Source organism: Denticeps clupeoides, chromosome 18 (assembly GCF_900700375.1).
Source record: "Denticeps clupeoides chromosome 18, fDenClu1.1, whole genome shotgun sequence".
In the NCBI taxonomy this organism is placed as follows: Eukaryota; Metazoa; Chordata; class Actinopteri; order Clupeiformes; family Denticipitidae; genus Denticeps; species Denticeps clupeoides.
The window spans coordinates 3,173,351-3,196,050 of NC_041724.1; the positions used below are offsets into that span (position 1 = coordinate 3,173,351).

General features: G+C 45.3%; 1 protein-coding gene across 1 annotated transcript in view; it reads right to left on the bottom strand.

Moving 5' to 3' along the window:
• Positions 1 to 128: 128 nt before the first annotated feature.
• The window catches only part of LOC114768542 (ATPase family protein 2 homolog), a 69,510-nt gene continuing 46,938 nt past the window's right edge, over positions 129 to 22,700 (bottom strand). Inside the window, exons 15-16 of the mRNA XM_028960896.1 lie at positions 11,183 to 11,347; positions 129 to 305 (exon numbers count right to left, since the gene is read on the bottom strand). Coding sequence (XP_028816729.1) covers positions 129 to 305; positions 11,183 to 11,347 — 342 coding nt within the window. The remainder of the gene's footprint in view (positions 306 to 11,182; positions 11,348 to 22,700) is intronic.

The window sequence follows — 22,700 nt, forward strand, 5'->3', positions numbered from 1 at the left end:
TGTATTTCAGTCCTCCTGTATGAATGCATTTTTAATGTTTGTTTTTAAGAGAATGAATGTACATGCACATACACAAAGAGAGAGAGAGAGAACGTTTCCACAAGATTTATTGGGTACCAGCAGGTTCGTCAGCAGGGACCCAGCGCGGCCCGCTGCTGGTAGCTGATGTACGACTGAATCAGCGAGTCCGGAATCCGGGGCTTCACCGCCTCCAGGGCGCGTCCGAAGTGTCCGGCCGCGACGCGCTGGGCTTTGATGTCCTCCTGCAGGGCCAGGAGGGCGGCTTCCCTGCACACCGCGGTTATCTGGGACAGGAAACAGAGGCAGACAGGAGCCGTCAGGACACCGGGGCCCCGAAAAAAATGTATCCATTGCATCACGTTACACTCTAATACTACTGCTGGCATTATGTCAATTACACTAATTGCTGTGCAGTTCAAAGGCAAAATGCCTGCCCCTTCTTGCATCAAAGCGCCACATAATGTTCCGCAATTTAAGCCACTGTTTTAAGCTCGGGGAGGAGGGGCTGTCGTGCGCTGACATTACAACGTGGGTGCAGTGGGAAAACAATTATTGCTCACTGTGCTCCATTCTCATGCACAACACGAGTTTATACGATCATAAAACCCCGCTGATCCGAGCTGCCCGGGGGAAGCGGTAAGCTTGTGCTCTGGTCCGGGTTTAAATCGCTCCCTCCGTCCGGCGGAGAGCTGCCTCCAGGCCCGTGGCTCCAGGCTGGCGACGGTCACCCCCCCACCTTCCAGGTGGACCCAGGACAGAGGCAGGCGTGGAATCGGGGTGGCATCAGGGTGACAGTTAAAAAAAAAAAGGTCTATTTTATTTACCCCAGGACTTTATTACACACAGGACACATATCCGGACCGGCAGGGGTTACTCCGGATCCGGAGTCCGGACTGGAGTTTCATGTTCGTCCTGTGTAATGTTCCCTGATCGTGTCTACCTGTTGTCTATTTATATAATTGTATAAAACGATCCTGTTCGTGTCTGTTCGCCGTCGGGTCATTGTGCGTGTTTATGTTCCCTTGTCTCGTGTAGTTTGTATTAAACCCCTGTCCTGTGAAATCGTGCGAATGCGTCCCCCTTCACATTCATCCCTGCATCACCCTCGGTGAGCAGTAGGCGGCCATGAAAGGCGCCCGGGGAGCAGTGTGTGGGGACGCTACCTTGATCAAGGGGAGCTCAGTGGCACCTTGGCGGTTCAGGATTTGAACCCGCAACCTTCTGTCAACGAGTCTGCTTCCTTACCCGCCATTAAAAAAAGTCTGTTTTATTTACCCCAGGACTTGCAGTGGGCAGTGGCGGCCTAGTGGTTAAGGAAGGTTGCCGGTTCTAATCCCAGTCCGCCAAGGTGCCACTGAGGTGGCACCGTCCCCACACGCTGCTCCCCGGGCGCCTGTCATGGCTGCCCACTGCTCACCAAGGGTGATGGTTAAAAGCAGGGGACGCATTTCGTTCCGTCACCATGTGCTGTGCTTGCTGTGTTTCACACTTCCCTTTCACTTTTTCGCACGCAGGACGCATATCACGTATCTGTTCACTGCGTTTGCATACACACTTTTCCATAATATCTACAAAAAGATGAATTACGATGGAGTTTCATCGCTTGTAGTTGTAGTCTTAAATTTTATAATTGCCACCTGGGCATATAGTGTCATTGTTAGGAACATGTGGCCTCTGTATTATTTATTTGTTACTTGTGTCAGGCACATTTTTCTTTTCTTCCACTAAAAAGACATGGAACTCAGATCCAGTTTAAAAAAGAAAAAATGCTGGCCAGCGTCCCTCGTACCACGCAGCGCTCACATCTACACCCTGCAACTAGAGGCTTAATGTCATAGTGAGGGTTCGTGATGGTAATATTCACGTTTCCCATCGAAAGATGCCGCTTGGGTGGAGGCGTCTCGGTATCCACGCCACGGCCAACAAGGGCCCAGTTAGTTCACCCTCTCCGATGGCAAGGCTGGGAGGACATGGGGGTCGTCTCCAAACAGCAGGCAGTTTGCCACGAAGTGGGGAGGGGTTAAGACGACAGACAAAAGTTTATTTACATTTATGGCCCTTATCCAGAGGGACATACAATCAGTAGTGACAGGGACAGTCCCCCTGGAGCGTCTTGCTCAGGGACACAATGGTAGTAAGTGGGCCTTGACGCAAAGCAACCTCAACGTGCAACGTGTGCTGCGAGCGCACAGAGGTGCGTGAACACTCCGGCTGATTAAAACGGCGCATGAATTACGAATGCCTCAGTGTGACGGGGACACAGATAACCAACACAAACACGTGTAAACACGGCATCGTTCACACTCTCACACACGGCCAAACTCATGAACTTACACATTTACATTACATTACATTTACGGCATTTACCAGACGCCCTTATCCAGAGCGACTTACAATCAGTAGTTACAGGGACAGTCCCCCCTGGAGACACTCAGGGTTAAGTGTCCTGCTCAGGGACACAATGGTAGTGAGTTGGATTTGAATCTGAGTTGGATTTGAACCTTGTTCTATCAGACAAGAGGTACTGCCGCACAGGAAACGTATTTTATACGTCAAATTTACATTCTACTACGTCACATTACATCACACACCAGCAAACCTGCCTGGACCTGGAACTACAAAACCAGATCAGAACTTTGATACAACCAACATACAAGCCGGACGGTTGACGCGAAACAGAGCAACCGTACACCAAACGTGGGTCCTGAATCTACACACCCACTGACTGCCCACTGCTCACTAAGGGTAATGGTCAAAAGCAGAGGACACATTTGTTGCGTCACCATGTGCTGTGCCGCAGCGTGTCACAATGGCGATCACTTCGCTTTCACTTTCAAAAGAATAAGACAAAGTGCTCTGTGCTGGACGGCAGTTGAAAAGCGCTAGCGAACGAGAAACGTCCAAGGCGGACCGAAGCCTCGCGGTTGAATTATGGACGCGAGGGAGTGGGGGAGGGTGTTGTTAAATTGCAAAGTAGACTTTATATTTTATTCTCGTCGTAAATTATGTCAGCGATCGGCTAAAAAATATAGGGACAGAAAAGTGGCGCGTGGCCGCTCTTCCGATCATGGCGATGGACGCTTTATTAATGGGTAGGCTGGAAAGGAACGTCTGTGAAGTTTACGACCACACAGAGCTGAATGTGCATTTCATGGAAACTATTTCACAAATTACCCTCTAGCTTTCTCGGTGTTGGATTTGAGGGGACAGCGGGGTACAGGGGCCCGGTTTCCTTGGTGCTAAGTGTGAGTCTGTGGGCCAGGCTATATGTGGCACAGATGCTCGTTTATGAACACGCCACCTATACTTTCGGAACGGGCGCAATGATGCGTCGGGGCAAAGCCAGCAGCCAGTTATCCCTGCCGGAAAGTGGACTAATTAGATCATGGAGCTGGTAAGAGTTCGAGTCATTTCAGCTACGTACAGGTTATGCGGTAGATTGTGAAACGAAACGTGTGACATTTAAACTAAAGTTGACATGTGACATAAACAAAGTTACTATTTATGCGTGACATAAGACACACTGGGACACACAAAGTGCAAACACAGGACACAGGCAGCGTATATAACATTTAAGGCAAACAAAACATATAGACAACAAGACCGACAGACGGAGCGTGGTAAACTAGAGAAGTGAGCACAAATTAAGTAATGGTGCAAGGCAGAAAAGAGTGCAAAGATACTGCTGTGAAAAATGGAACAGTGCATTAATAACAGAATGTAAACATAGAACATTAGATTACATTTGCACCTATCAGACACCCATATCCAGAGCGACTTATAATCAGTAGTTACAGGGACAGTGACCCCTGGAGCACCTTAGGGTTAAGTGTCTTGCTCAGGGACACAATGGTAGTAAGTGGGATTTGAACCTGGGTCTCCTGGGTCTCCAGGTTCATAGGCGAGTGTGTTACCCACTAGGCTACTATCACCCCCAGTAGAAGAGGTAGTATGTGTGTGTTTGTTCCACAAAAAGAGTTTTGTCTTGGTCAGACGAGGTCTTCGCTCCTCATCATGCACCAGCGGAAGGTTGCTAACTAACCACCTCCGTGTGTGTGTGTGTGTGTTTCCCAGCAAAACATTGTCTAAATCCTATGGCCATGTCTTCACTGCCATTTAGACAACACAACATGGCCCTTGTCAAAGGTTCTGTCATTGTGATTCACTGCAGCACAGCGCACAAAATATGTGGCCTCTGCATTTAACCCATCACCCTTGGTGAGCAGTGGGCAGCCATGAAAGGCGGCCAGGCAGCAGTGTGTGGGGATGCTACCTTCATCAAGGGGACCTCAGTGGCACTTTGGCGATTCAGGATTTGAACCCGCAACCCTCTGGTTAGGAGTCTGCTCTGTCACTACTGCCCCTTTGTCTAAATCAGTGTTTGTCACTTCACCAGTATAACACGTGTCTAATAACTGTGTAGAGACCCCTCTGTGACAATCCGCAGACCCAACCTTACCCCTAAATGTAATCACAGCCTCCAAGAGGTATTTTATTTGCTCGATTGCAGCAGTGTTTGTGCATTGACTATATGGCAACAGGGACGTTAAAAGAAAGAAAGAAGAAACAGCTCAGCGCCTTCACGCCTGCAAATGCAATTGTACTCATCTCAATTTATTACAACAATTCAAAACAAGAGAGAAAGTGAAGTGATTGTCACATGTGATACACAGCAGCACAGCACACGGTGCACACAGTGAAATTTGTCCTCTGCATTTAACCCATCACCCTTGGTGAGCAGTGGGCGGCCATGACAGGCGCCCGGGGAGCAGTGTGTGGGGACGGTGCTTTTGCTCAGTGGCACCTCATTTTTATCACAGAAAATTCAAATAATTATGTAAAAATACCAAAACAAAACAAATTAAAACAAACAACAGAACCTCCCAATTTGTAAGAAGGAGCTTGCCGGCCCTGCACCTCCTCATCAATCCCCTCTGTATTCCACAGCACACAAACTCTGTCAGGCCACACCCCACAGCCCCGGCTCTGTCTTCAACACGCGTGCGCACACACACACACACACACACACACACACACACACACACTTCCTTTCACTCAGGGGGAGACTTAATCAGGCTGACATCTATCGCTTGTGATGATATTGGCCCCTTAAAGCAGCGCTTAAGCAAACAAAAAAATATTGACTCCCCCTCTAAAAAAAAGCCCCACTGCTTCCAATTTTCGGGGAGGAAATTAAATAATATATAAATCAAACGGTGCTGGACCCGATTCTGACCAGAAATAAAATGTTTCATCCCTCCCAAAGAAGAGGAAGTGTCTGCAGTGACAGGGACGTGCCAAGAGAAATAGACCCTGACCACAGCCCCATGTGAAACCCATTTAAAACTGCAGAAGGGTCCGGAGGTGCGGGGGCCGAGGTCGGGGGCCAGTTTGGCAGTCGTGAAGTGGGAGGTTGTTTCAGAATCAAGGGGAGGGGCTAAACAGCAACATACTGAAGGGGGAGTGACCAGAGTGTCACAAACCCCACCCACATTTTTTGGGGGGCACAGTAGGCTGTTACAAATATTACCCTCAACACACTTTCCAGCAAAAAGAACGAACGTGTGTGTGAAATGTCGCCTGTGTGTGTGTACGCCGTGTTAACGGAAAAACACGGCCTTGCCTTGCCCGGGCGTTAAGGGCATATTTGTCCTCACCCTTTAATCAGGCGAATGAAAGCAGCACATTCTCCCAGCGAGGGGAGGAGCAGAGGTGACATATTTACTAAACATGCCCGCACTGGATCAGCCCAGACACCGGCTCTACGGCAAAATCCCTCCATCTCTCTCTCTCTCTCTCTCTCTCTCACACAGCACCTGTGTACAGGAAGAGGGGGAGGGCCCACAACCACATTTCAAATTACATCCTGGTCTCTTCATTTATTACTCCGATTACTTCTTCAATATAAAACCAACGTGTGTTCAAGTCTACAATTCTGAGGTTTTGTCACAAAATGATGTAAATAAAACAATTTGAATCTTCAGGCAATACATTTACATTTGCAGCATTTATCAGATGTCCTTCTCCATAGCAACTTACAACCAGTAGTGATAGGGACAGTCCCCCTGGAGACACTCAGGGTTAAGGATCTTGCTCAGGGACACGATGGTAGTAAGTGGGGTTCAAACCTGGGTCTTCTGGTTCAAGTGTCTAACCCCATTAGGCTACTATCACCCACCCACCTACATGGGCTCAATCACAAAAAAAGTGTATTTATTATTTTTGGAAGAATGACACCCAGAACAGAGATGGTGATATCGGGAACCAGGGGTCCTATAGAAAATGTTCTTTTCTGCCTCTAATTCTCATTCAATTCTATTTGACTAACGGGATTTGTAAGAGAAGGAGAGTGGGGCCGTCCGATTTCAGCAAAGGTGAAAGAGCCGCCACCGCTGGGGGGGCAGTTACGCCGCAAGACAAAGAACCTGCCAATCCACACCTGTTTTCAAAGGTGTTAAAAAGAGAAATTGAACATCCTGTCAGGGGCTGTTCCTTCAACAAAGGTCGCTTCAGCAGCGTGTTAACAGCCCGCCCCGGGGCCACTGGCCCTTAAATACAGCCTTGGCTCAAGCAGAGGGGCCTGAGGCAGGGCCCGGTGAGAGGAAGACGTCGAGGCCAGCAAGACGACTCATTTACAGGTTCAAAAATGCCGGAGGGTCATTCCTCCAGCTTCCCTTCTTTTTCCTCTTTAAAAAAAACAACAAAACAAAACAAAAAATTATTATTCTTATTTTTTTTCCTGGAGCCAGTCCGTCTTTCTCTGGCCAAAAGCAACAGCACAATGAGCGCCTCTCATTTCACATTTCGCAGGAAAAATTCAATTTTCGTCACGTGTATACTTACGAGGTAGACCACAGCAAGGATCCTATATATAAATGCAAATGGCTGCAAATGTTTCCTTCCTGTCCATCGTTGATGCGCATTCTCCCCAAAAGGTGTGCTCATGGAGGGTGGGTCAGCCTTTACTGAGCGTAGAGGGGTAAACCAGTGTATATTCAGTGCAAGTCCAAAGCACAAATCGAATGTATTCTGGAATCTGCACAATTAAAAGGTGTTGCCCAGCTTAAAAAAAGTGGACTCAAGGGGAAAAAAATTGCATTGAAAGGTTTGAATTATATGAGTCAAAGGGGGAAAAATCAGGTTTGTAAACAGGCTTGAGATGCTCTGGAACGGAGGGTTTCTCACTCACACCGGATCTGATTCTGTGCATTATTTCTGCCTTGGAGAGTGAATCCTTGCACCAACAAACAGAAGGCAATAAATCGGTGATTCCAAACGGCACCAGAGGAAATCACCACAACAGGTGTTGGAGTGGAACCATTTGTCGGGCTGCAGAGGCTACGCGGGTGAAGCGGCGTCTCATTTTTTCCACTGAATCTAAATGTTATTTCAAACAATTCTCAGCCCGCAGATTGACTGCATATGAGAAGATTCCAAATATTTCAGGGTAATAAATCGGTTCTGGCCCCCATGTAATGTTAAATAAGCACTTTGCGGCTCTGGCTCTCCGTCAACTCCGACCAGGTCGGAATAAGCCAAGCACAGCAGAATCCGAAGCCTCATTTCAGCCTCTAAATCAATCCACAGTCATTTTAACAATGAACCCTTCGTACACAATTCAAAAGAGAGGTACACATTCTTTCTCTAAACAGGTGTAAGTGTGTGTGTGTGTGTGTGTGTGTTGGCATTTCTGTCTTAGAATACGAGTGACGCTTGTTTTCAGAATGATTAAGGGAAATCAGGTACTCAGAGTGTCATTGTGATGCATGTGTAGATCAAACAAATCGAAGTTAACGAAGTTAAGGCCCAACTAACCAACCAATTCAATTAACATATGAATACACATGAAGCAAGTAATGCATGCCTAGTATACCTTTTGAACACAAGTTAACAGTGAGGCTAATACACTTGTAAGCAGATAATATGTACTTATTTATTAGTTAAATCTACAATTAATTAATAGAAATACTAAATAAAACATAAGATTTGAGAAAGATTGTCCTTTTATTGCATTAGGCCTATCCAGTCAATGCGTGTGATCTCGCCCAATGATGTAAAAAAAATCCTTGTATGGTAAAAGGTCCAAATACTACCATAACTTTGATTCAGTCTTTTCAAGCTAAAATGACTGTTAATTCCCATGAGAGATATAAGCATGGCTTCAGGCACTGTGTGATCGGAATGCTAGTTTGTGCTACAGGCTGGATTCAGTTAGCTTTATCCCCAGGTGACTTCTCAATAACGCGTGACAAAAAACAAAAAAGATAGCACAATTTTAAACCCCACCCCCCCCAAGAATACTTAAATACAAAAAAATCTGAGAATAATTTGACTTGACTGAGTCTAGTGCATCTGATGAAACAAAGTGCATCTTATTTGTGGGGAACGATTTATGTAGAATGTGCCCTTCGTGCAAATGCACGTTTAGATGCCTCAGTGCATGAACCGAAGCCTTATCAGCAGACCACCCTCTACAATCAAGTCTTAAAAAGAAAACAAACCCTACGAGGCCGTGCTCATTTCTTTAGGGCTTTATGGACTTTATCTCTCTCCAGCTCTCAGCTTTTGCCCTTTCTTTTTCTCTCCTCGCATGCCGCTTGCAAATAAATCCCAGCCTCGATCCTGTCAGGGCTTGATCGTAAACCCAGAGAGCAGAAGCAATGCTTTCGTTAAGCTGCTACCCTTTACACGTAGGACATGGTAAAATTAATATAAAATGATCGCTCTATGACTTGGATTGACAGGGGCTGGAAGAGTCAGTGTGGGTGGCAGGCTTCTACCAAAAAAATAACCAAAACCATTGCCAGAGAAGGAATACAGGGCTACCCAACCACAGTAACAGGGACAGTCCCCCAGGCCCAACATAAGGTTACATGTCCAGTACATACTTGGGGGGTGTGTCAGAAAGGTGGAACAACAACGCACCTCATCCCATACAAGTTTCTTTGCCAAAAAATTTTAACTACTGGTAGAATCATTAAAAATGATAAATATAAGAGTACTGAAAGTGTTTTTGGCTATTAGCATATTGATATGTCACCACGGACCAGTTCAGTTCAGTATATATTCTTAACTCATTACCTATATCCTTGTCATAGTTGTGTTTTATCTTGTACTAAGACTTTTGAGACCAAGATATCCCACATAAGTCATATAGGACATCTAGTTGTGTTGTGCCATTGTGTGCTTTCCACCATCATTCTCACCATGAGCAGCCGTGTGACCTCAAATGCTGTCGGTTTGTCAATTGTACTCTTTTGACCTTGCAGTGAGTTCTGCCTACCCTTGCCTTGATGTCCATGCCAGTTGAACTGTCAGTGCTTACAAGATAATAAATTTCCTCGACATTCCCAAGAGCCTCACCATTTACGGTGAATGGTGCACGGCCTGTTCCATTGATCTGTTCCATTGATCTGATTGAGCTTGTGTACCTTATTAGATAAATTACATCGCACAGAGATCTCATGTACGTCAACAATTTTGGAGAAGAATGCAAGGTGGACTGCAAGTTACGCTCTTTCTTGCTATACCAGGAGACACTCACCTTGGCTATCATTAATGAACAACTGCATTCAAAATGTTGTAAAATGCTACCTTGAGGTCAATGAACATCCCACTAGATATTTCCATGAAAAATCTCTACCTCTACCAAAGCCATGTGTCGTAGACACGTATTAAAAAGTAAATTTCAGCAGCCGTCCACATGTTATGACTTTCTGCTGCTCCGGCGTTGCTACTGCCCTCGCCGGACGCGGATGGAATTCAGCGTCATAAAACCTTCATAAAAGTCAAGTTTTTCTGGCAAGCGGCACGCGCCATGTTTGCTGTACTTATTGCCCGGCAAGTCTCTTAAGTTAATGGCAGAGTAGCACGGTGTCAAAGCCTCGCGCTGTAGGCCCGGGTGAAAGAAATACGAGGCAGAAAAAAGGGAGTCCAATTTCAATAAGAGGCCAAGAGATTTATGAGAGCCCCTCATTGGGCCTGCTTCCTATAAGCACTGGGCTGATATAGGGCCAATGCCCATCCACAATGGTACAGAGCGCCAAGGCCGGTGCGGCAACACATTGACCAGCCAAGACAAATACAAGGACTTAACAGCTCCTCAGACTCTTTACAACCAAGACAGAGAAGACATATCCAACTGCATGCTCTCAGCCAGAGGATCAAGCTCATAATTCACATTCTTTTTCTTTTTTTTTTTTGCAGTTAAACGAATATGAAGAATAAGAATAATTTTCTACAATATTTTGGTACAGTAAAGACAAAAAACTAAAATTGCATAAATAATTGCACAATTGAGTTTCCACTAGGGCTGCAAGAATTGAGCATTCTGCCATTGCCACACACATATTACATTAGAATTCCAAAAAAAATCTTTTTAAAAAATGCATAAAAATAATCAAAATCATTTACAAAAATTTGGTTTACATCAGTTCCCTATAACACTTGTTTACTTATTGAAGAAAAAAAAAAGATCTTCATATTCATTGTCCCCAACGTCTTGTTGTAAAATTCTCTCTGCGGCAGATTTCTGATTTTTTTTTTTCCGGAGAGTTAACAGCAGCTTCCCGACAAAGTCGTGTAAAACACAACACCTGACACCAATGTATAGGTTTCCTCAGCATACCTCGACCAGGTGTAAGCAGGCTCCGAGCTGCTTCTGGGGTTGAGGTGGGGGTTGAGGCAATGGAGGATAAGACCCTGGTTCTGGATCCCAGCCAGGCTCAGGAGAGTAATGCACAGATGCAAATACCTGAAAAGGCTGCTAGCTCAACTCTGTGTGTGTGTGTGTTCTCATTTCAGCAATGGCTGACAACACCTACATGCCGAGGTACATACTTCACTTTCGGTTCTGTTAAATATTTCTAGGTATTTACTTTTTTTTTTTTTTTTTTTTGCTAAACATGCAGGTTTTTTTTTAGTAAATAGACCCACAGTATAAACTATATGTGCGTCACAGAGGTTTGAGGTTTGTGGCCTTCTCCCCAAACACTGTCCAAATAGCCATGATTAATTTACTGATCCAGGATCTACTAATCCTGGTTTTGATAATCCAGTTGGCCCAGTTCCTTTAATGGTTTGTGAGATTAGATTATCTGGAATTAATCATCCGAGAATGCTGCATGGTCTGTGAGATGCTTTTCAGTAAACGGCACCTCACCTCAGCTCCGGAGTACTTTTCAGTTTTTTCCACTAGGTCATCAAGATCAACATCTGGGCCCACAGGCATGCTGATGAACTGGAGTCTGAAGATCTCGGCACGCGTGGCAGCATCTGGGAGTGGAACGTACACAATCCGGTCCAGACGTCCAGGACGCATCAGGGCCTGCAATGGACGAAAGAATGAACTAAATTCACAGTGGAAGCCTGTTCTAAAACAAAAGTGCTTTCAGTAGAAAAAAAAAAGTTCTGAAACCAAATACATCTTCAGAAGTCCAGTTGAGGCCCTGATCACCAAAGCCACCAGAGAGAGAAAGAGAGATATTGGCAACAGGAAGTGAGGGGGAAGTCATTGCAGCCCCCCTTGGGGTGAAAGGTCGTACCCTTCACCTTTTGAAGTCAAGTCACTCCGCACTCAGCAACGTCTGTTTCACTCATCCCAATGCCAAGCCCCTCGGCCCATCACACAAATGTGGAAAATTCAGCCACGCAACATAGGTGCAAAACAGACATGTAGCGCCGGGGGAGGAGATGTTTTTGGCTGGCTGGAGGGGATCGTTTCTAATTACAGAAAGCCGAGTGACAATTGTGTGACGCTGGTGCGGAAGGCCAGCCATTTCCCTCGAACGCCCTGGAAAGGGCAGGGCGTGAGAGGGCCACACCATCCCTGTGAAGAGGAAAATAATAAACGAGGTGGCTGCCAAAAACACATACTAGCACACAAACACAAGAGTGCCAGCCTTGTGTGTGTCTGTGTGTGTGAATATTTTACAGATACACAGGCGGATTTTATTCCAAAGGAAATAGATCTGTAAAGGTGATACGTTTATGTGTGTGTGTTTACATGTATGTTCCTCTGTGTATTCTTTATGTATTAAGAGGTAGCCACACAAACCCAATGACATTATGCACAACTGATATGTACAAGTGTTGGTCAATTATTTAGTTTATCATAAAAAAAAAATATTGATCACTAATATCTTATCTATGGAGACATGGTTTTATGTCCCTGAATATGCATAGAATATAAATTCATATACATTCCGGATTAAAGCAGTGCTATAAAAATTCTATCAAAAAGCTTACAGGATATAACTGTTGTAGAGGGAAATGTGGAACAAAAACGTGATTTTTTGTATGAACATTTTTTTAATGAAAAATAGGGAAAAATCCAAGACAAGGAACAGAACACACATGTGCACATGCACACGTGCAAAGCCAACTCACACAAGCAGATGTGTTCCAGCAGTTAACACAGCAAAACTGCTAAAGTCATTGCCTGCCCGCAGGGCAAACAGCAGCTTTTTCTTCCCTCTGTCTTCCCTGTCTGAAAAAGCAGAAGACCATCCATTACCGCGCCAGATAGACTTCCTGTTCAGAGGGAACAGGGAGGAGGAGGTGGTGGCGTTGGGGAGGATGAGTACATGGCCTGGCATGCTGGCCGGGCGTCTCGCAAAGTCATCACTTCACCTGGAGTCTGGGCTTGATGACAGGATGGGACAGTGAGCGCCGATAAAAGTGCTCTGTTCTGGAAACTTCTTGCTCTTTTGACAACGTGTCGGACCGCGGTGGTCGGCATTCAGTGTGATGGAGAGAACACTGCGGTGGCTTAACCTTACAGCTGGGAATGCCATTGGCTGCAGCCTTTCACCCATTAAGGTGTTACGGAGCACTGACCCCTAAGCAGATTCTCGCTTTGGGACGGGTCTGCAGAAAATGTTAAAATGCGTCCAGAAAGAAGAACATGCAAGATGTAGAAAACTAGCTGCACACACATGCAAGATCTTATGCTGCCTAGTAGTTGTAATGAGCTCTGAAAGTTTGACCAGCCTCACCAATCCAAACTTCTTATACAGAATAGAAGCTGCGGTAACATACCATTTACCAGAATATATATATATATATATATATATATATATACACACACACACACACACACACACACACACACACACACACACACATATATATATATTTATATATATTTATATATATATATGTGTGTGTGTGTGTGTGTGTGTGTGTGTGTGTGTGTTATATGTTATATGTTATATATGTATATACTGTTTATCAGTATATTACATATTACGTATGCTGAACATTATTCATTTCACTTGGTTAGGGATGAACGTTAAATTTACCAACTGATAGAATGCATCAGAGTTAGCATAATGCAAATTTTCATCCGCAGGTCTCTGGTTTGGATTCGTATGAACGATCGATTGTGGGCGATTTAGAGTCATATGAGTGAACATTACCTAGAAGCGCCCACAGGAACACCGCTAATTACAGCTTGTCTCCTGACGAGCCCGAGACAGCTGTTCCACTGCAGGTTGCCTGTCAGTGGCTTCCTGGTTTCGCAACGCTTTGGGGGTTAAAAACAGATCAGTTATCGAAAATAAACTGAAGCAAGTGTCGGCTCTGGCATGTGAAGCCCTGGGATCGCCTGCGAATGTGGAGTTAATGAAAACAAACAGATCGAACTTACCAAACAACACAATCAGCCCTTTTTTGGTTGTTTGTGGATAAAGTCTTTCTAAGTTGTATATCTGTCATGCCGATAATAACAGACTATGCAGTCGGTATGACATCATTTGAACAGATATGAAAACATCTACGCTCAGTCAGCCAATTTTCACCAGTGGGATCAACGGTGCTCATTCCAGGCGTCGCTCTAGATTACAATCTAATGACAACTTCCTATCGGTGAAATCTCTATCATTAAACAATGAGGGGAGTCCAACACAAACCCAATCGAACCTCTTAACACACTTCCCCCTGAGGCAGGAGAAGATAAGGAAGGGCAGTAGGAACATTCGCCTGTCATCATGTTCTATAAATTATACAAATGACTGTCCACACAGCGTTCTCACATGATGTAAAGATGAATGATTTCTGCAGTGCTGTGGTCCATAACTGAGGCTTGAGACACCAGGCTGTCTGCCTGGAAGAATGGCATGTTGAAAACCAGATTTTGTTGCAGAAACACCTACAGGTACATAACTGACAATGAAAGGAAACGTGAACCAAAGAGTTCCTTAATCGGCCGTGAAGATACTGTGCCTCAGGGACCAATCCCAGGGTTTAAAAGATTTGGGAATCTGATGCACCAGTGTCACAAAGGGAGGTTATAAGGCTAAAAAGAGGGTTAACATATGGACTGTGAGACCAAGTGGCCAAGTATGACATCAGGATGTTCATAAAAAAAGCCGCTGGGGACAGGTGGGGGTCAAAAAGGCACAAAATGGGATGAGTATTTGGGCAGTGGGGACTAACTGCAGGTCCAACAGGCCTACTGGGGGACCAGGTGACGCAGGGAGCAGCTGAAAATTTTTACAAGGTTACGGGTGAAGGTGGACCCCAAAACACACAGACACTTATGGACACACCTGCTGTGGCCAACAAATTCAACGGTCGGATCAATCAAAACACAACCCCTCCTCAACACACACAACACAAGCTCTAAAAAGACAATGCTACATGCTGATACAATTAGCAATCGCGGACGTAAAATCACCACCAAAAGTCTGGATTTTCCAGGCCATTTCGAAGAAAAAAAAAAATGCAAAAGTGTTCCAGACCAGTGACACTGCAACACTGGCTTCACTGTTCTTGGGGAAACGCATCATCCATAAAGTCTTAGCGTGCCATCAGTGTCAATGAAAAGACTGTGTCTCAATTTAGAATTGGCAAGATAACTGCTGATAATAGTACAACAGCAGCATGTGCATTCCTCTTTGTGAAGAAGTTCTATTCATCCCAGGTCCCATTTATCCCAAGACATCCATTTTAGACATGAATATACAGGTAACACAGAATATACAGTACATGAATTACTGGCTTTCCTGCAAGTTTGCTCTATTTACTCCTGAGAATCCGATGAGATTCAGACACTGCGTTGTTTTCTTGCCATACAGGAACACCTTTAGCATATTTTTAAAAAACTTGTCAGATGTGATGGATCCCCTTTAAGGTGTGGGAGGGCAACCCGTTTTATGCAAGAGATGCTGAAATGTCAAAGAGCCTGAAATAACTGTGCAGCTTGACTGTGAAATATGGGCATGTTTGCTCCACAAAGATGTTTCCCGCGAGTTCCCGCTTGGGCTAAAGCGAGGCTTGTGTAAACTCTCAATGGCAGCCTTCCAGAAGCTGTCAGGGTTCATAAGTACACCGTGTTACCAGCAAAGTCCTCTGCAGAGCCTGGGCCCCCTCGAAAATGAGGCTCAGCGGGTATCCCCTGCATAAATAGATGTACTAAAAACTTTTTTTTTTTTTTAATAATAATCATTTTCTCCCACAAGCTCCCTCATCGCTCTTCCTTTCCACCATCTTTTTATCTTTTCATCTTGAAGACCTCCACGTGTCGCTGCCGCTTTCTCCACCCGTTCCCCTTGTCTGAGCACAACAAGCACTCGTTGCGCACCTCGGCCCGCAACAGCACTGCCATTCTTCAGCGGGGACAGGCAGGGCCTCTCATTTAACAAGCGGAAGTGCCACAACAAAAACACAGCGGGGACAGAGCGGCAATGTGCCTCTACAGCTGTCCACAGATCAAGCCCCCCCCCTTCCCGCCAAGCCCAGAGCTGGCTTGGTGCCGACGGGTCTCCTCATGATAACCGAATCAAAAAGCCATTTGTACGAGTGAACAGCGGGGCCAGAGTGGATATGTGGGTCGCGCGTCACCCTCCGCTGCGCCACCTTCGCTTTGAAACGTACCCGCTTCCTGGCTGCCTGACCTGAGCCACCCCTGAGTGCCCCCCTGCTAGGCAAGGTAGGCGATATGCAGTGAGGCTTCATATTGTTAAAAATGCATTCAGAATGGAATAGGGTCTCAGGCCCAATCGGAATGGCTGACCCTGAAGGTTGGGATGCTGCGCTTGCAACCCAAAATGTAAGAAAATAAATCAATATAATTGAGAACTGAGATAATAGATAACTGGCTTGAATGAAACAAAAAAACCTTTAAAATTAGGATTGCAAAATATCCACAGTCTATACTGACAGTTTTATTTAAGTTATTTGAAATCGGAATATCCATGGTGGTGTGTTCCTTATACTAGGTTAATTTCTACTATTTGATTTTTAAAAAAGCAATATGCCATGCAATAGCATAGGGCTCACAGTGTGGGAGATTCTCTTCAAAATGTCCCACGCCAACGATTGACCCCCACTCTGTCCCAGGGTCACTCTGCTGGTAACCTGCTAACCGATAACGGGTGTTCTCTCAAGGACTGCTCATACACACAACAAAGAGCTCAAAAAAAACATCCCGATTTATTCCCCTGCCGAAACGTCCTACTTGCCAACCAGGGCCGAAGCACCAACAATGCAAAACAACGAACAGCGGGGACTGCAGCCGCCTGCTGGGTTCTCTGCACGTTCCGGTTCTGTGCATCTGAATCTTGGCTTGATGTAAGTCTTTCTGCAATAATCTCCTCTTCCAGTCCTGCTCTTTATTGAACACAGAAGTGTTGCCTAGCTGTGGACCAGGAGGACAGAGAGACAGAAGTGGGAGTTGCGTGTGCTTTGGGACCTGCCGGCACTCCTAATGAGCGGTAAAGAACGAAAAAAGATAGAAGGAAAAGGGAGTTCAGGCAGGCTTAATTTCACCCCGACTCCCCTCTTCCGACCGTAACCGGACACCCTCACAGTTGGTGACAAACCTGTTTTTGTAACAACAGGATACCCACTTGTTTACATGCCCTATTGTGTACACAACACAACACCCTTCCACCAACCTGCTCCTCCCAAATCTCCTTTAAATCCTCAGCCCCTATCGCCTCTGCACCATCTGTCTGTTAAGTGCTCAGCACCAGCTGGGCTGCACCTCCCGGAGACTGGGAGTGGTTTAGGAGGGCACGGACCCAGGTATAAAAAGGTAGAAAAGTATCATAAACTGACAACAAAGCCACCGTAAGCCGTACAGAACCTTCACTGATTCGGTGTTTTGATCGTGCAAAATGAATTGCGGTTCAGCAGAAATCACAATCGAATACCACAGATCACTTCCACCACAAATTATAGCTTTTATCAGACGCCATAATCCAGAGTGACTTAGTCGTTACAGGGACAGTCCCCCTGGACACACTCAGGGTTAAGTGTCTACTGCCACCCCAGCTGTTGCCTGTGACTAAGAAAATGGAGCACCAACATCCCAAGATCTCTTTATTTCGGATGTGTCTGAGGGCATCTTTTGTACTCTACACCATATCCCCCCCCACACACCATCAGATATGGGTACAAGGTGGGCTTACCGTTCCACAAGAGGTTCAAACAGCGCCTTTGACTGAAGTGGAAGCGCTTTTATTGTGCTCTGCGGAGATAATTGCCACTCCCCTAAATGAAAGGGTTTTTCCCCCTGCTCTGCCTGTGTAATTACTGGATACACAGCACGAGTCTGGTTTGAGGGCCGAAGGAAGAAAGAGAACATGACAGGCAGGTATTAAAAGCGGGAGGGCGGGACAGGAAGGAAGTGGAACAAGGGATGTGTTGAAACAGAGAGAAGGTGAGGGAGGAGGAGGAGGGCTCGGGAATGCGGTGCAGGTCCGGCTAGGTTAGATGGAGGAGGCATTTCATTTCAGACACTTGGCCAGTCTTTTCGACATCAAGCCAGTGTTACTTGAGGGCAGATGATACCATTTTGGGCAAAGGAGGGAGAATTCCTGGATCGTGACGCAAGCAAAGGCCAGATGGAAAAAGCTTGCAGGCCTGCCAAATGGCAGAATATATAGAGAGAGAGCCCTGGAATGAAAACGAAGCGAGGGAGTGAGCGGGTGCATACGTGACCCCACCCTACCGGTGTGGGTGTGTGACCCCCACCGGTGATGATTTACAGGGTGATGGAGGAAGCTGGCGGTTGGGTACATCGCGCCAGCTGTTGTTTAACTGTCCCCTGTCAGTCAGGTTGAGTCGACCCCTGCATGACCCCCACCATTATTGCTGATTTCTATCTTTCGTTCGCACTTTGTCAAAGGCAGCCCTGATGGCTAATTATTACCTTTCACAAGAGCGCTTGTTTGCGGACGCGGGAAAGAGAGTCCTGATGTCCCGCTCATGGTCACATGACAGAACAAACCATGGCATTTTCCTCCCATTATTACCATCGACGTTGTCACTAGATCATCTCCTCAACTCAGAACAGCTATTAATGCATAGCTTATCAGCCAATCAGAAGTGAGTATTCAGCCAGACCACAGTGTTAATATTGCTCGTTCTAATGCTTGTATGTCATTACTAGGACACTCAAACAGCAGGTTACTGACCCACATTTCTAGATGGAATGTTAGGTTGCAACTAACTTTGTCTCCAAACATGCCAAAAGTTATTATAGTGCAGCACGTTCAGTTGTATTATTATTATTAATAATGTGTTATTGTGGTAGTTGTTTTTATCTTTATACACATATTTGTTGCTTTTTTTAGTTTCAGTAAGTTTAGCTGATGCTCAAATCAAAAGTTTCAAGCATCATTACTATATTTTTACTAAGCCAAAACACTTGCTAGTTTAACTTGCCTCCTCATTTCAGAACAGCTATTAATGCCTGGCTTACCAGCCAATCAGAAATGAGTATTCAGCCAGACCACAGTGATAATATTATTCATTCTAATGCTTGTCTGTTATGTCTAGGACACTCGAACAGCAGGTTATTGGCCCGCATTTGTAGATAGAATGTTAGGTTGCAACTATCTTCATCTGTTTTAGTGTGTGTGTGTGTATGCGGTGTGATAAAACAGACCCAACCAACCTGTTAGTATTACACACACTCGCTGGCTAAGCATTGTCATGCAATTCGAGAAAGTGGATTCTGGTCAAATAGGTGGTGCATGGTCTGAGTGTGTGAGTGTGTGAGTGTGTGTGTGTGTGTGTGTATACTGGGGTGGAGGGGGGAGGGGACTTGCCCTAATTGATACTTTCAGCTCGGAGGGGACAAATCTCCAGTAGCGCCACAACATTCCAGGTCAGACCGGCTGTCGCCATGGCGCTGAGTGAGGGGCACAGGCACTGACAACTGAAGGGAAGTGTGTGTGTGTGTGTGTGTGTGTTCAAGAGGTAATTATGTAACATCACATTTTAAAACTAACAGCTCAATGCAAGATTAGATAGAATCAGAAAAACATATGTTTGTATCTTGTTGCTCATCATGTGTGTGTGTGCGTGTGTGTGTGTGTGTGTGTGTATATATATATATATATATATATATATATATATATATATATAGCGCTTACTTATATACACACACGCAAATATATATTTAAAATCAGTTTTTGTTTAGCCACACCCATCACAATCTAAGATTGCTGTGAAGGTTTCCAATAATATGACTACCAGCACTGCCTTTCCTGACCTCCATAGCTGACTCAGTAACTCTACACCAAAGTGCCCCTCCTTACAGTAAAGCCCCAGACATCAAATCACACATTTGTGGCGAGTGGAACAAATGGTTCCAACTACAACCGCAGTCACAAAACAACTATAAGGACCCTTTAATGCCTCCACGTCCGGTAAAGGGGTGGCTTGGTGTAGGGACGTCCTGCTTTCCTGAAACGAGGACAATGTAAAACGCCTTCATGTAATGGAGCACCACAACAGTCCACAGAACAAATGTGGAAAGCAATGCCACTGCATGCTACAACTTTAACACAAAAAATCTACTAATTGTGTTCATATTAAGGGGGTTAAATTGAGAAGGCAGGGAAAAAAAAAACAGCTGGGTATAGAATAATGAAGGAAAAAGCAACGATTCCCCCCATGGAAGCCGAGTGCTAACCGCTGCAGATAAAACTACACCCTTCAGCTGCACTTTTGCCTCCTGAGCAAACTGCACCTGTGGTTGTGCAACGCTCCGGATCTAGGTGATTCCCAGTTAACACCCTCGGCTTCCATTCATAGACAAGCTGGTCCTGTTGCACGCTGAACTAATCTCAGAAATAACACGCAGCGGGCGCCGAGATGCAAACATATTTAATTCATTGTCCGTTGCAAGACCGCAAAAGAGCTTACTTTATCTCATGTGCATCATTAAAAATGACATATGATGTGCAGCTACGTGACTAATGAAATGTGAGTAAACATAGTAATATAATATGCAAACTATGTTACACAAATAATGCACAGAAATTCACACTTTTACATGATTCTATGTTGGTTCGAATAAGTGATATGTGGTTCTCCCCACCTTTCTCTCCCCACCCCCGCCTCTGCCTGACGGCAAGGTGAGGATGACAATAGGAACACCTGGCAAACGCGGATGTAGCCTCCCGCGCCTCCGCCGCCCTCCCCAATCAGCTCTCTTTTCAGAGCCGCTCTGGCCTGCAGTTGCAGGAACAGCAAACAGGGAATTCAGGAGGCGGCGCCAGCTCAGCTTTCACACGGCAGGAAGCTGCACGACCTCCAAATGCGCCAAGGTTATTATAGCGCAGAACGTTCAGTTGTGTTATTGTGGTAGTTATTATAATTTTTATCTACACATATTTGTTTTTTTTTTCCAGTTTCAGTAACATTGACAGCCTTAACCAAAAAAAAAGTGAAAGAACTGTGGAAGACTGATGAAACATTTGGAAAGTTCCCAGGTAGACAATGAGCCCAGATCAGATAACACACAGTGAACATGTGACACGTTTTGCAGTCTACACACAACGTCATGTCTAATGAAATTATTCAGTTTTTCATAATTTACATATATAATTTTACATATATATCATGAACACATACAGTACAGGCCAAAAGTTTGGGCACACCTTCTCATTCAAACAAAAAAACAAAAAAGGTGAAATAAGTGAAAACATGTTTTATATTCTAGTTTCTTTGCTCTGGTTACTGCTTTTCACATTCTTGGCATTCTCTCGATGAGCTTCAAGAGGTCGTCACCTGAAATGGTTCTCCAACAGTCTTGAAGGAGTTCCCAGAGGTGTTTAGCACTTGTTGGGGTCCAGCTCACCCCAAACCATCTCAATTGGGTTCAGGTCCGGCGACTGTGGAGGCCGGGTATCCACTTTTTGTTAAGTACATAACTCCACGTGTTCATTCAAAGTTTATAGTGAGTATCTACCAATGTAAACGGTCATGAAAATAAAGAAAATCATTGAATCAGAAGGCGTGTCCAAACGTTTGGCCTGTACTGTACACGCACACTGAATCTTACAGAAGTCAGTACACCCCTCACATTTTTCTAAATATTTTATTTTATGGGGCATAGGGCAGGGGTGGCCTAGCGGGTAGGGATGCGGACGTGTACAGTCACGTTGTGTACAGTCCCCACACACTGCTCCCCGGGCACCTTTCATGGCTGCCCACCACTCACCAAGAGTGATGTGGGGTTAAATACAGAGAACACTTTTTGCTGTTTGCACAGTGAGCTGTGCTGTGTATAACAAAAACAAACAAAAAAAAATCACTGTTGCATTTTATCTTTCCTCGAAAAAACACTGAACACATTGATACAATGTATATCAGTGTAAATTTACTGTCCATCAAAACAACTAAACACACAGACATTAGTGGCAACAAAAATTATTACAAAATTATTTTCTTCCTTGGTGTCATGCGACTCATTAGTGTTACAAGGTGTCGGGTGTGAATGGGGACCAGGTGTGTTAAACTCTTAGCCCTTTCCCACTGCTCTGGTTCACGTGCCGATGGTGGGACCCGTAATCAGAACATTGTCACTGAGCAAAGCACCGTCCCCACACACTGCTCCCCGGGCGCCTTTCATGGCTGCCCACTGCTCACCAAGGGTGATGGTTAAATGCAGAGGACACATTTTGTGGTGTCACTGTGTGATGCTGCCGTGTTTCCCAATGACAATCTCTTCTGTACTAAGGAAATGGATACTGGAAAACCAAAATCAAATTAGTTGATTAAGATCTTTTTAAACGTGTGTGGCGGCAAACAGGTGAGGACAGCCAGGCATGGTGGTGGGAGTGTCATGGTATGGGGCTACATGTGTTCTGCTGGCACTGGGGAGCTACAGTTCACCGCAGAAGCAGAAACCGGGCCGCAGGGCAGTATTCCAACATGATAACGACCCCAAACATGCCTCAAAGACGACCACTGCCCTGCTAAATTAACTGATGGACTGGCCAAACATCTCTCCAGACCTAAACCCCATTGAGCATCTGTGCTGCATCCTCTGTGAAGCTCTAGTGAACGCTATGCCCAAGACTGTTAGGACAGTGCTGAACAATATTGACTCTTTCGGCACAATTTGGACATTTTCATCTAGGGGTGTTTTGGCTGTGCAAATGAGACATAATCCCTGTCTGCTGAACAAGAAAAGCAGGTTAAATCATGTTTCGTATTGGGCGATTGAGGTACAGTGTGAAATTTCACATGACCGTTGTCACGTCACAAGAGAAAACCGACGACAAGACACATCAGAAAATGAGAGAGGAGGGGGATCAAAAGTAGGGGCCGGAAGAGCAATAGCGCAGAGTGAAGATAATTAACTTCCTTTCACACATCAATACAGGTTGCGCTGCTATAAAAAGCCCCGGTTCCATCTAATCTCTCCTGAGAGCCCA